At 40.3% G+C, this 14,256-nt stretch overlaps 1 protein-coding gene across 3 annotated transcripts in view; it reads left to right on the top strand.

Annotated features, from left to right (window-relative positions):
• CLNK (cytokine dependent hematopoietic cell linker) overlaps positions 1–14,256 on the top strand; it is a 164,759-nt gene that overhangs the window by 138,983 nt on the left and 11,520 nt on the right. For 2 of the 3 annotated variants that reach the window (XM_032333851.1, XM_032333850.1), the window contains 4 exons: positions 496–536; positions 7,337–7,470; positions 9,523–9,600; positions 14,023–14,178. In XM_032333851.1, coding sequence (XP_032189742.1) covers positions 496–536; positions 7,337–7,470; positions 9,523–9,600; positions 14,023–14,178 — 409 coding nt within the window. The remainder of the gene's footprint in view (positions 1–495; positions 537–7,336; positions 7,471–9,522; positions 9,601–14,022; positions 14,179–14,256) is intronic. The other variant, XM_032333852.1, reaches the window with a different exon arrangement.

Below are 14,256 nucleotides of genomic sequence, written 5' to 3'. Positions count from 1 at the left end.
ATATTTTATAATCCTCTTTCTCTTATGGATTTCCTCATACTAATCCATAGTTTTCTTACTTAGCTCACGTTTCAAGAGGGAACAAGATAATTTCTGTGCTCCTCTTGCTTGCTATGGCTCACTCTCCTTCAACTGGTAAACAATTTCTAGAAAATATCAGCCCCAACCCGCCATCTATCTATGGTGACCATAGTTACGAGGCAAGTCTGAATTCATGGCTTCCAAAAGCAAAGAATCATAATATGTGCTTATTGAAATACGATGGAAAGAACACGTATGGGCCAATTTGTTCCATATATGGTTCCCTGCCTTGAGAAAAGAGAGAAAGAAACAGCTGCCTACTGCCTTACAAAACAAATCCTTGTAGCACAGCTAGTGAAATAGAAAGTGCTTGGTAAATGGGACTTAGTCCATTATGACTGACCTTGCCTTGGAGTGGAATTCTAGCTACCATCGGAAATACCAACATTCTGTCAATTCTAACATTTCCTTTAGCTCACCATTCGTGACCAGGAACCACAGTGTGCAAAACAGAGGTAAGAGAACCTTATGTAAGAATTATAAAACAAACAGGTAAGCCATTACACTATGACATCCCTGCACTGTGACTTAGGTTTTGCGAGCCTCAGCGTCGTTGAGCTGATGCATGTAGGTGTAATTAGAGCATTTTCATCGATAGATAGTATTCCACTAGTTAATATCACAATGTATATCTGCAATTCAATATGATCCCTTAGGTACCTTCCAGAGTGTTCTTCTTATGAACATAATGGCATTATGAACAATAATGTAGAAGTCTTCCCACATACACAACACAGTAACTACTTCTCTGAGAGTGAAATTTCTGAGTTGGAGGCTGTGCCTCTCTTCGATTATACTAGATGTGTCTTCCAGACATGCTAGTTCACCAACAGCTTATGAGTCCTCCTCATGCCCCATCACCTCCAACAGTTGTTCTTGACAAACTGTAAGTTCTGCCAATCCTTTGGATGTAAAATAGATTTATCTTAAGTCTATCAAACAAAGAAAATCAAATGGATTCCTCTTACTAATTGATGATAAAGATGAACATAGGACACCTGTCTGCAGAGTTGTCTACTGTAGCATATAAATAGTGTCATATTCCTATTGGTGGTGGGTCTCGATATTATTAGTATTATATTGTTCAAACAAATCTATCATATTTTTGCATTTCTTTCCTCACCCCATATGCTATGAAGATTCTGTGTTCAGGTCTAATCCTCTAATCTCTTTCTATTGAGCCAGAAGAGAGCTGAAAGCTGCAGGAAGCAGACCCCATGGGATGTAGTGGAATGACTGAGGTTCTACTGACCTGAGTCCTAGTGCTGCCTCCTTCCCTACAACAGGGTCATCTTGAGCAAGTTCATTCTTGGATCCACACCGTCCCTCCATCCATAAAATCCAAATAATAATATTAACTCAAAGGATTTTATACACATACACACACACATACACACACACACACACACACACACACACAAATGTGTGACACATAGTATACAACTGACACATTTTAATAAATATCCTTCCTTCTCCAGGGATTCCCAGCCCAATTGATCCATAAGACCCAAGAGTTTCCTGCTTCACCTCCATCTTGTCCTTATCCTTCCCCTCCCTATACTATCTAGGTATTAGATTGTAAAACCAATCTGGAAAGTTTATTTCCCATGAAATGTGCCACATTGCTAATAAGAGTTGTTTAAGAGGGGTGCCTGGGTGGCCCAGTCAGTTAAGTGACTGCCTTTGGCTCCAGTCATGATCCCAGAGCCCCAGGATCAAGTCCTGCATCAGGCTCCCTGCTCAGTGAGGACTCTGCTTCTCCCTCTGGCCCTTCCCCTTCCCCTATTTCATACTGTCTTTTGCTCATTCTCTCTTAAATAAATACATAAAATCTTTAATTTAAAAAAAAAGTTTCCCAAGAGAAGATTTCCTTTTTTAAAGGAAGACAGTCAAAAGGAAGAATTGTGAATAACAGGATGGGTCCAATCCCTAAGAATCAAAGGGCAGAATGGCCAGACTAGGTGTATGAAGACAGGAAGACTTGCAGCATCCAGGGGCAAATCTAGGGGCTGAGCAGGGGCTGTGAGAATATGCTACAAGGAAAGCAGAATCAGCTTAGAGAGAATTCCAAAGTTTTAATTTGAAAGACAAAACCATGCACAAGTGAAAAATGAGAAGGAATTGAAGATCGGAACAGCAGTGTTAGTGAGGCCGATGGCCTTCACAGACAGGAGTCCAGTCAAGCCTCCCCAAACTGGGAGTAAATCATCTGTTCTGAGGTCTTACAGGCTGTCCTCCATCCGTGTCCCAAAACAGTTGATGAAGGAAGTAGCCCAGGATGGATGGCGGGAAATGTTTCCAGAGCCTTCAAACACCACAGATTCACTCCTCTTTCACTCATCAAGCATCCACAAAGTACATGGTTTTATGCAGAATTGGACTGGGTGGGTCCTAAGAATACAGAACAGAGGCAGCCCCGCCCTTCAGCTAACCAGTGCTTAACTGCTCCCCTGTTGGCTTACTGAGCATGTGTTCATTCTACTGAGTAAGAATTCATTGCTCGGGCACCAGGACTTGGCAGAAACTAGATGCATAGAAAAACACACAATCTCAGCACTCAGTTTTCAGTCTAGCTAAGCTTACTGGTTTTAATTTGAATGCCTGAGCCGAAGGAGGCAACACTCTTCATGTAGAAGAGTGCAATCTATGCCTCTGTCAATGGGTATATTGTCATCCTTATTCTACAAATGAGAAAGGAATTTGGGAAATGCTTTTTCTTGATAGTTCAGCAACTACTTGATAAACAGACTTGGCTCAATTCCCCGATTAATGAATTCAAGCTAAGCTATTAGGAGTCTGAAAATTCTGTGCCCAACAGAATTGGGGTTGGGAAGGGGTCCACATCACCAGGCAATTCTCAACACCAGCTGAGTGACCTGTAGTTCAACTCTATTCTGACACTACAGGGAGTCCCACAAGATTGCACCTCCACCAGCCAATGTCAGATGTCAATCATATACCCAGGTTGTCACCTGGGCTTCTGATCAACCAGCTATACATCCAAGGTTCCAGTGAACCTCTCCCTAGATTCAATAAATTTGCCAGAGTGGCTCACAGAACTCACAGAAACATTTCTCTTGGATTACCATTTATTATAAAAGAATACAATTCAGACACAACCAGATGGTAGGGATGTACAGGACAGGTCCTGAACAAAGGGGCTTCTGTCCTCATGGATTTTGGGACATGAATGATGGCACATGGAAGAGTTCTGGTTCACCAAACCAGAAGCTCTCTGAACCCCATACTCTGAGGTTTGGAGAAGTTTCATTTCATAGGCATGATTGATGAAATCATTGGCTACTGGTGACTGATTCAAGTTCAAGCCCCTTTCCCCTTTCCTAGGTCAAGGGGGTGGGACTAAAATTTCCAACACTTCAGTCACATGGCCGGTTTACCTGTCAACCAACCCCCATCCTTAGGCACTTTTGGAAAGTCACCTTATTAACATAAACTCAGGTATGGTTGCAAGAGGTTTGTTACACATATTAAGGAGCCTGTATCATTCTTATTACTTAGGAAATTCCAAAGGTCTTAAAAGCTGCTGTTAGAAACTGACTACAACCAAAGACATGTTTCACCACTGCATCACAGAGCCTAAATGAATGGGTATCAGGACCAAAAACAAATTATTTTGATATATTAGAAGATGGTCCAGAAAGGTTTGGCTCTACTCCAAAATTCTAATATTAATCTCTAAGCTTGGGATTGTATGGGATCTGTCTTCTTTTTGTTCAAAATTTTTTGTTTTCTGACATTTTATTTTTCTATCAGCATTTTATAAATATTCTTTAAAAGATATGCCTCTTACATTATAAAATTGCTTTTTAAATTGCATGTAAGAGTAAATTAAAATTTGCCAATAAATATGTATGGATGCCTACTTAAAATAAAACGCTTTTCTGTAACTTACAAAAGAAAAGTCTAAAACAGTGTTTCTTTTATAATAGTAACAACAGAAGCAGTGGTGTTTCTTTTTTTTTTTTAAGATTTTTATTTATTTATTTGACAGAGAGAGATCACAAGTAGGCAGAGAGGCAGGCAGAGAGAGAGAGAGGGAAGCAGGCTCCCCGCTGAGCAGAGAGCCCGACATGGGACTCGATCCGAGGACCCTGAGATCATGACCTGAGCCGAAGGCAGCGGCTTAACCCACTGAGCCACCCAGGTGCCCCAGCAGTGGTGTTTCTTGAGCGATAGTACAAACACCACACTAACAGCTTTATATACAGAAGAGTTTTGAAATGTTAGTAATTACTGATATCAATATGATTCAACAACCCATGCCTTTTTTTATTAGGCTACCCTACCTCAAATTTTATTGCCCACCCACACACTGTCCTCTCCACAATATTCTTGTACTGTCCTCTAAGTAAGAGAGTCTTATTTCAAGGGGTTATAAAACCAAACTGCAGTCTTATGTAAAAAATATATATATATTTGTATATATAAGTATATTTATATATGTACATATGTGTATCTGTATACATATAAATATGTGTATATATAATATATATTTAATATTATAATATTATATTATATATATATGAGTATATATATAATTTCCAAAGATTAGCAGCCATTATTCTAGAACAAAATCAGTTAAATATTTGCAATGGATTATATACTCAGAATTTCATTCACTCATTAAACAAAGAGCCAAAGGGCTTTCAAAGGAAAACAGTACAGCGAGTTGTTCTGTTTGTTGTTTTGTTCCATTTAAATCATTCTCTGTATAGACTACAAATGCATATAGATATTTCTAAATGCTCTTTTTCAAGTTGGACTTTTTAAATATTCAAGCAAGGCACTCAGAGTCGAAATCTAGTAAATCAGTTGCCACAATATAATGAAAAATTCATAATCACTGAACATTATTATGTAAACTACACAAACCAAGTGATAGACAATGCTGATAATGGTTACTTTCTTTTCTGAAGTACACTCTTACAGTTTTGATCCATGTTGAAAAGATAGAGATGGCCATTTCAGTAATAAGTCTCTATGTACTGTTTCACTCTAATTTAAAATAAAGTTTTTAAAGTATTTTCAGAAATACTACAAGAGCTCTTTTAGTTTTTTCTTGTTTAGGATTTGTCTAGTATATAGTCTCCATCCTCCCATTAGTGACCACTTTGTCATTATATTTCGGTGTCACTATATTTAAGCATAACTGGAATTTTTTAACTAATCTGTACCTAATTTTTAAATGCTTAGCTTAAACTTTTGACATTTATTGTGATTACTATATTTTAGATCAGTTTTTTTATATTATTCTGTGACTCCTATTTGCCCAACTGTTTTGGACTATTTCTTTTCCTGCCAGATAGTGGGTTCGTCTCCTAATTCCCCTTTCTTTCTGCCCCCTTTGGGAGTTTTATGTTCCAATTCTATTCACTCATTCATGACCTTTAACATTTTAAATAAAATCGTGTTTGAATTTTAAAAATCTGAGGTTCATATCCTCAAGCAATACAAGAAAATCAGAATGCCCTAAATCTGATGGTATGGATTCTGCACCATTTGAAAATTAAGTTCCCTTACTTATAAAATTTGAAAATCAGAGAGGTCTTTCGCATAATTCCTATTTTTAAGGTCATAAATTGGTGGGTGAAATTAACTTACTATGACGAATGTGATTTAAACTTGAAGCAATCAAACGTTTTTCCACAAACATTTTGGTACACATAATTCCCTCTAACAAACTTTCTTAGGCTCCATGTTAAAAGCCACAATCCTTGGAACCATTAAAATAGAATTTAAAATGTCTCAGGAGTACTCAAGTCTTCTTAGGAAACTTAGAGAAAAATTCAGCTTTTTGATGACAAGTAGCAGAATAAAAACACATGACCTAAATGCTACTGTAACTTGCATGTAAATATTTGCTATTAGTATTATGTTTCAAAGTATACTGTCAAAAGTATCCCACTCTTTCGAAGTTCTTATTCAGCTACTAACTAGAACTATAATTTTAATTATATTTTTAGACTGAACTAATACTATATAGCTTATAATTCTGCTTTCATACTAATCACCTTTCTTCCATGTTATGTTATTACTGTCCAGTATTCTACTTTGATATTGTTTTTATACTCTCAAGGCTTTATGATTTTTATACAGTTAATCCTTGCTTAAAATTACTAACATATTTACTAATATCTTTGCTTAGTATTTCTCCTAACACTTCACTCCTTCCTTGTGGCCTTGATTTCATCCTTTACTAGTGTTTATGAGAATTACATGCAGTGGAATTATGCTAATTTCATTGAATATAAGGAGAAAACACCATGTCAAAACTTGACAAGTGGTAGTACCTTAAAATTGAGGTTCCATGTGAACACTAAGCCCTTTCAATGAACTTTTTTATTCTGTTACTTTAAAGTCCATTGGTCTATCTTGCTCTTTTAAAGAATGTTCTCACCAGACATGATTTTGTAACATCATGCATTGGTCACTTGGAATATGATTCACAGACCTGAGCAGATCTTTCCAAAGTTAACACATTTTATAATTTTTTTTTAAATTACATTTGCAAATAACACCACAAGTCTCATCAGAAAGTTGTGCTGTTATGTAATGATGGTAGATACAAGTTATTCCAAATTCCAATTTGCACTAGAAAAATCTAATTTTATAATTGGCAACAAATACTGCCAGTTCTTTTCCATAAAGTGACGGGCTTACTTTGTTCGTTTTTAATAAAATATCTGCCAACTGCCCAAGTCTGAATAATCATAATTTATGGATTAGTCATTCTTTTAGGTTAAAAAAGTGATATTCCACTAAAACAAAAAGTTATTCTTTCAAGTTAAAAAAAAATAGCATTTTCTGAGTTGAGAACCAATTTGGCTTGTTGAAGAAACTGAACAGAGGTCATTATGACCAGAACGGAGTGGACAATGTGGGATGGATGGATGGATGGATAAGATTATTCCAGGCCTTATGGACAGAAGTAAAACAATTTGGATTTTCTTCCTGGTGTAAAGGAAATCATGGAAGGACTTTTACAAGGTGGAATAGCAAAGTCAGAACTACATTTTGTTATGATTACTTCAGATGCCCTAGAGAGGAAGGGGCAAAAGCTGAAGCAAGAGAAAAATCCAGAGGAGACTGCTGTCCAGAATGAGATGACAGTAGTGTAGACCAAGAAGTCTACCCCAGACACAGGCAGGCGTGATGAGTTCCAGCTCCTTGCTGGAGGGAAGAAATCTGACACAGTAACAAAATCATACTTATATGTGAATTTCCTTTTCCCCAGATCATAAAGAAAGCATGCAGTTTCATCCTCCTCAGAGATGTCAGTCTCCAGCCCACCTCAGTCCTCAGGAAAATTCACTGCACTATAAAAACACAAACTGGAGGAAACCTTTCTCCATGAGGTCTGATGAAAAGGTAAAACAAATACTTCTCTTCAGTGTCTTTCTAGATGAACTTAGCATCAACAGAGAGCTTTATTGAACCATTCCTACATGGAGATCATCGTGGTTGGCTTTATTTTATTCCCCCTCAGGCTACATATTACTGATTTTTAATATTTTTACAGTGTTTTGTTATATTTTATACTGCTCTTCTAACCAGTCTTTAATTTGCACATTCTCAGATTCTTCAAGTGGCTTTAATTAATTTTAAAAAAATAGAGATATCAAAGCCTGTGTTTTATATTCACTAGCTTTTTAGGACTAACAAGGATTTATATATTGCAATACTTTTGCCAATAAAAGAGCCACCTGTTATACACTGATTGCATTTGAACAGTCCAACAATTTATTGAGCACTTATTTTATGCCACATAATGTGCTAGAGGATATTGTCCCTGCCCCAGAGGAAACATAGAGCAAGGAGAGGTGCTAATTCATAACAGATGTATTCTTGTTTGTCCTTCATCTATTTCCTGCTCTCTTTCTAAAATATTCACCATCCCTATTATCTTCTTGGATCATGCTGCACTTACATTTACAATGGGGATGGCGTGTGTGTCCATGCCCTTCCCTCCATTACTTTATAACATTGCTTATTAAATAAAGCCTTTCACTGTAAAGCACAGAGGGATATGCTTCTTATGGGTCTCCATCCCATATCTCCCATATGCTTGGGGGGTCCTGCCAAGCCCCAGTCTATCTGAGAGACCCTCCAGAAGCAGCAGACTGCTCTGAGCTCTGAGAGCTCCCACTTCTGAGGGGGATAGGGCTCTGAGGCTCCTTTCTTTCTGGAGCCTGTGACGTGGCTTTGCAGGGGTCAAGCAGAGCTCCTCCTGTCTCTGGACCTTCCCAAGGGGGCAGGGACTAGGTACAGGAAATTATTCCAAAGGGAGTCTTAAATAACGACTTTGCTCCCCAACTGGATGAAAGAGAATGGCAGAGCCAGGCAGGAGAAAAGGGTGAGGCATGGGGTGGTTTCTAGGCAGCAGGCGTGGCTCATGCCTTGAAGTGATGCATGTCCAGAGACCAGCGAGCACATCTGGCTGGCCGGACCCATGCACTCAGACTGGAGGGAGGTAGCCGGTGAGGTGGCAGACTCAGGCTGGAGCTAGCTCATGCCTCTCCCAGTGGAACTCACATATGCTTGGTGGTGTACCCATTGCTGGAAGGATCTCCATTCCAGTATGCACTGGGAGGACCAGAGACTCAGATGGAGAGCACAAGGACCTGCTGTCCCTACCTAGCTCTTGCCAACCATGTGACAGATGCTGACTCCTTAAGCCTGCACTATCCTGACATGCCTAACACACAGGATTATTACGGGGGTGGACTTAATAATGAATGAAGAATGGCCTTGGAAAGGCTGGACTCACACAGGGGACTGTTTAATGTTATCATCCTTGGAATCCAGTAAAGGAATTGTAGATTCATGGCACATCTCCCTCACAGCCCTTTCTTCTGTTATGGTGGATTTTATCATCAAAATAAATGAGTTAGTATAATAGGGTATCATGGTACAGAGAGAAATCCAGAAGGCCAGGGTTCGAATCCCAGTTCTACCACATGTGACTTGACACAAGTGCTGCAAAGACGCTCTTGATCTGTGCCTTCCCCTCCCCTGCTGGTTTTTCAAGGACTAGGGCCACGCCAGCTTCACAAACAATACACCTCCCACCTTCTGCACCTTCAGCAGGTGCAGATTCAGAAAGCACTGGTAGATAGAGTGTTTATGACCCATTTTGAGCGTGGTGCCAAAGGGCCTTTCTCAATAGATGGGAGTGAAATTTCTCATTACTTTCAATGACAGACGGACTCTGTTGTGCCAGTTTCCTAGAACAGTAAGCTGCGGTTACTTTTCTTGTGTCCATTTCCAGATCCAGGGATGAAATTTTGGGGCTGCGTATTTACTATAAATCAAACTGTGGTTTGGCCCTAGTGGAACAAAAAGCACACTTTAGTTAATTAATTGATTAAAGTTAGTACTTCTTTTTGACCCTAAAATATTCACCATCTATCTGCACCCCAGGATGTCCAACGGAATGACTGGTACATCGGAGAACACAGTCGCCAGGCAGTGGAAGAAGCATTAAGGAAGGAGAACAAGGTAACACCTTGTAGAGGGGCCACTGCACCCTGTCTGCAGCCATCTCTGGTTTTCTGCTGAAAGGTCCCAGCACATAGCGAGCAGTGTGCTTTGATGCACCAGCCTGGATCTCTCAATGCTCAGGAGGTTGTCATTAAAAGGGGGAAATGGCTGTGTCACTTATTCATCTTGTGACTTGCCCTTCTTCCAAATTATCTTTAAGGAGGGCATGTGATATGATGAGCACTGGGTGTTATATGCAACTGATGAATTACTGAACTCTACCTCTAAAACTAATGATGTTGGCTAATTGAAATCTTTTTAAAAATATTTTTAAGTTTAGGTTTCTTTATGGATTAAATGAAACAGTTAAATGAACCTAAGGAACGACTTTGGAGATCAGATGTGGAAGCTGGGGTATGAATGGAGGTCACCATGGAAAATGCCTTCCTTCTACTTTCTTCCCAGTTCATGTCGTTACTAAAGGTCTGCCCAAAGTACAGGCAGGTCTTTTTAAATTTTTTTTAAGATTTTATTTATTTACTTATTTATTTATTTATTAGAGAAAGAGAAGGAGAGACAGAGAGCACAAGTAGGCAGAGTGGCAGGCAGAGAGAGAAGCCAGCTCCCTGTTGAGCAAGGAGCCCAAGGTGGAACTCGATCCCAGGACCCTGGGATCATGACCTGAGCTGAAGGCAGTGGCTTAACCAACTGAGCCACCCAAGTGTCCCTAGAGGTGGGCCTTTATATCTCCTGTCTCCAGGAAGGGTACAGGGATCATGAATAATGTCCTAGTCAGGATATGATAGGTTTCTGTATTAACTACCCCAAGTTCTCAGTTGCTTAGCATAGCAAAACTTTCTTGCTTGAGCTCTGTGATCTACAAAGGTTTGGGTGCATAGATCTAAGCTGGTAGAGACCATGTCTTCATGTGAGCTCACACCAATCACATGCTGGCCTTTACCACATCTTCTCAAAAGTAATACTCATCTCTGTTCACATTTCATTGGCCAAAGTGATTCACATGGCCAGGCCTAACTTCCAAGGGGGTGGGCACGGACAAATCTACCATTTGTCCAAAAAGAGTAAAGACATGAAATTACTTAAGATCAGATCAAATGACACTAGAACCATCATCACCAAGAGCAAACAGTTATTAAATTACTATTCTATTATGAGCAAAGAGCTCTATTAGGCTGTGGGAAATCTCTCCAAAGTGACAGAAAGGTTCTCAAGACTGTTGGATCATCAAAACCTCTAACTAACCAGTGCAATGTTTGTTATTGAATGAGGAAATACAAAGATGGAGTTAGTTAATTAGTAAATGGGTGGATAAATGATAGGGCCCCGATAAAGTTTAGTAAAATGTAGCTCTCAGAAATGATATTGTGAAATTAAATGAGATAAATTAGATGTTAGTTTCTAGGGTAAATTGAATGATGCCCCCTGACAAGAAACCCCAGACCTAATCCCCAGACCTTGTGAATACACCTCCTTACTTGGAAAAAGGGCTTTGCATGTGTGATTAAATTAAGAACCTTGAGATGAGGACACTATCTTGTATGAGCGGAGCAGATTCTAAGTAATCACAAGAATCCTTAGAAGAGGAAGACGTGGGGGTTATAAGTGAAGGACCCCTGGCGGCCTCTGGAAGAAAAAAGTCAAGGAAACGCATTCTTCCCGAGGGCCTCCAGAAGGACACCAATACTACGACCCTTGCTTTTAGCCCCGTCAAACCCTTATCAGACCTCAGCCTCCAGAACTGTAGGAGAATAAATTTGTGTTTTAGTCCATGAAGTTCATGGTAGATTGTTCTAACAGCAGGAGGAAACTAATACAGTTGCTAACAAAGTATCCCAAACATATTAGAAGTCCACGGAATGATCTCATTTTCTACATGAGGAACCGGAGTCTAAATCAAGGTCTCAGTCATAAAGAGGAAAAAGTGGAAAAGGGGACAGAACCTATATTCAAGATCAGTGCTCTTTCCACAAAACCACAGCTGCCTGTAGTAGCCATCACAGTTCTTTACTTTCCATTGGATAGCTGTAGGTGGCTAGGTGATGCCCTGCCTACAGGACCCTCCCTGACCCCTCCCCAGGGAATCCCACCCTAGTTGACGTCTCCTGGGTAGATGGGGGAGCAGGACGTCAGCTCCAACCTTGCTTCCTTATCCTGGCTAACCAGCACCAAATGAGTCACTATACTCTCTGAGCTGTTTGCCAACAGAAAAATTACACTGAGCGGACCTGCTTCCATGAGCCGCTGTGTGGATCATGCTAAAAGACCAACATATGCACCCCTAATGTCCTTCCAGCAACATCTGGGCACTCAGTCAAGGCTCCTTTTGCCACCCCCTCCCCCTGTGTGCCTGTTTCTGCCTCCTCCCCAAAAAACACTGAGAAAACTGCATCTCAGTTGCATGACTTCATCTTTTCCTATTCTGTTTGTCTCAGTTTTGTCAAAACATGTTTCTAATTAATGAAATATAATTTCATTTAAATTGCAGGATTGCCTAGATTCATGGTGACAAACTCATTGCAGAGGTTAAGATGATAAATCCAAAAATTGGTTCCGTGTCTTGGCGTCTTCTCCCTTCCTGATCTTGGGCAATGTTCTGTGCTTGAATCTTAAGGCTTCAATTACTGCTGAATGTTTTATGTAGAACAAGTTCCAGAAGATTCTTCAACCCCACTTTATGTACTCAGAGGCTAATATATTTAAAGGGCAAAAACTTGGACTAGACTATTAGGTAATCTACTAACTAGCCATGAGGCATTAGTGGATTCACTTAAGCAATTAAGACCCTACTTCCCTTATCTGTAAAGTGGGGATAAAATAACTTCTCAAATTTTATGTAAACATCACATGAAATAATGTTGTAAAATGCTTAGCATCTTTTTTTTAAAGATTGTATTTACTTATTTGAGAGGGAGAGAGTGCGCGCACAAGCAGGAGGAAGGGGCAGAGAGAGAGAGAGAAGCAGACTCTCTATTCAGGAGGAAGCCCAACGAGGGGCTTGATCCCAGGACCCTGAGATCATGACCTAAGCCAAAGGCAGACACTTAACTGATTGAGCCACCCAGGTGACCCTAAAATGCAACTTGAGAGCAAGTCTCAATAAACCCTAGCTATCAGAATTATCACATGTCTACAGTTTCTTAGTATTATTTATAAACTTAATATATTTATAGTATTAGTATAAGTATTATAATCATTATTCTCTGTATCTATAATGATAAATATTAGTTTTGCATAATAGGTATATACAGATATAAGATATAGTCTACATGGAGATAATTATATGTAACAATTAGTTATAAACATAAATTATTATATGTAATATCTATCTATAAAAAATAGTAAGTCCTCACACACCTAATTAGATCTATTCTAGTAGATTATTTGTAACCATCTATGTAAGAATCTATGCAATTACAGCTACAGATTTTTCAATACTTTTCATCATACAAAAGGCACAGTGTAGCCACAAAACCAGCATTGCAGGGGTGCTTCTGTTTAGGAGACTCACTCCATTTCCTAGCCCTTAATGACCAGACCTCCAGCCTCAGCTATTCCCCAGGTGGGCCTGGTCCCTGCAGTGTGGCTCTTCACAGCCCTCAAGCCATCTCACACTGCTGACCTTCTTTTGGAAACTCCCCATCTCCTCCCTTGGCTCCCGTCACACTGAAGCTTCTGGGTGTCCTTCCTAATCCCTCTTCTGTCTCCTCTTCTTCCCCTGCACCTGCCTTCCCCTCACCAGAGTCTATGTTAGCCCCTCCCTCATATGTCTGCTCATGCTGCTACCAATGACTGAAGCCCCACATCTTTTGGGGGGACCCTAGCCCTATATTAACATCTCCCCACTCACAGGCCCCTTGTATTATGCTAAAAGCCTCCCTTGCTAAAGCTTGCAGTGGCTCCCACTGTCTCTAGACTAACACCTGAGCATCAGGCAGAACAGGATAGGATATATGGGAACAGGGGGAGGTAAAGAAAGCACCCCCAGGAGGGGAGGTGGAGAGCTTCTCCATGCAGATGAGGTGGCCTGTGTGAAAGCTGAGAGCCCAAAAGCAAGAGGTGCCTTTTGGAAACCTTGGCTGGAGCCAGAGTTTTCAGAAACCAAACCCCAAGACAGGCTGGAGCATTTATCCCCAAACATCATGCTAAGGTTGTAGACATGACATTGACGCCAGTGGGGGACGGTGTAAGATTTGGAAGAAGGGGATGTCCTGATATGACTGGTACACTTTTTAGAAAGTAACAAGAAACCTTACATGGGCTGACCCTCAAATATGCACTGAATGAAATTTCACCAAGAACTGTTCTGCCAAAAAACAATCCACATGGGAAGGTGGCACAGACAAGTGTCACTATAGCCAACACCATCAGGCCTGGGATGCTGGCCTGCCTGAGATAAAACCATTCTTCCTTCTGCTTCAGGATGGCACTTTCTTGGTCCGAGACTGTTCCACGAAATCCAGGGCAGAACCCTACGTGCTGGTGGTGTTTTATGGGAACAAAGTCTACAATGTGAAAATCCGTTTCCTGGAGAAGAATCAGCAGTTTGCCCTGGGGACAGGACTGAGGGGAGATGAGGTGGGTATGACCTGACAGCTTCCCTTTCCCAGATCAAAGACAGCAAGGGGAGACTGCGGGGAATGCTGGCCAAGTCAC

The sequence above is a fragment of the Mustela erminea genome, chromosome 2 (assembly GCF_009829155.1).
Source record: "Mustela erminea isolate mMusErm1 chromosome 2, mMusErm1.Pri, whole genome shotgun sequence".
NCBI classification, from domain to species: Eukaryota; Metazoa; Chordata; class Mammalia; order Carnivora; family Mustelidae; genus Mustela; species Mustela erminea.
This window is presented reverse-complemented; position numbering and strand designations above follow the sequence as displayed.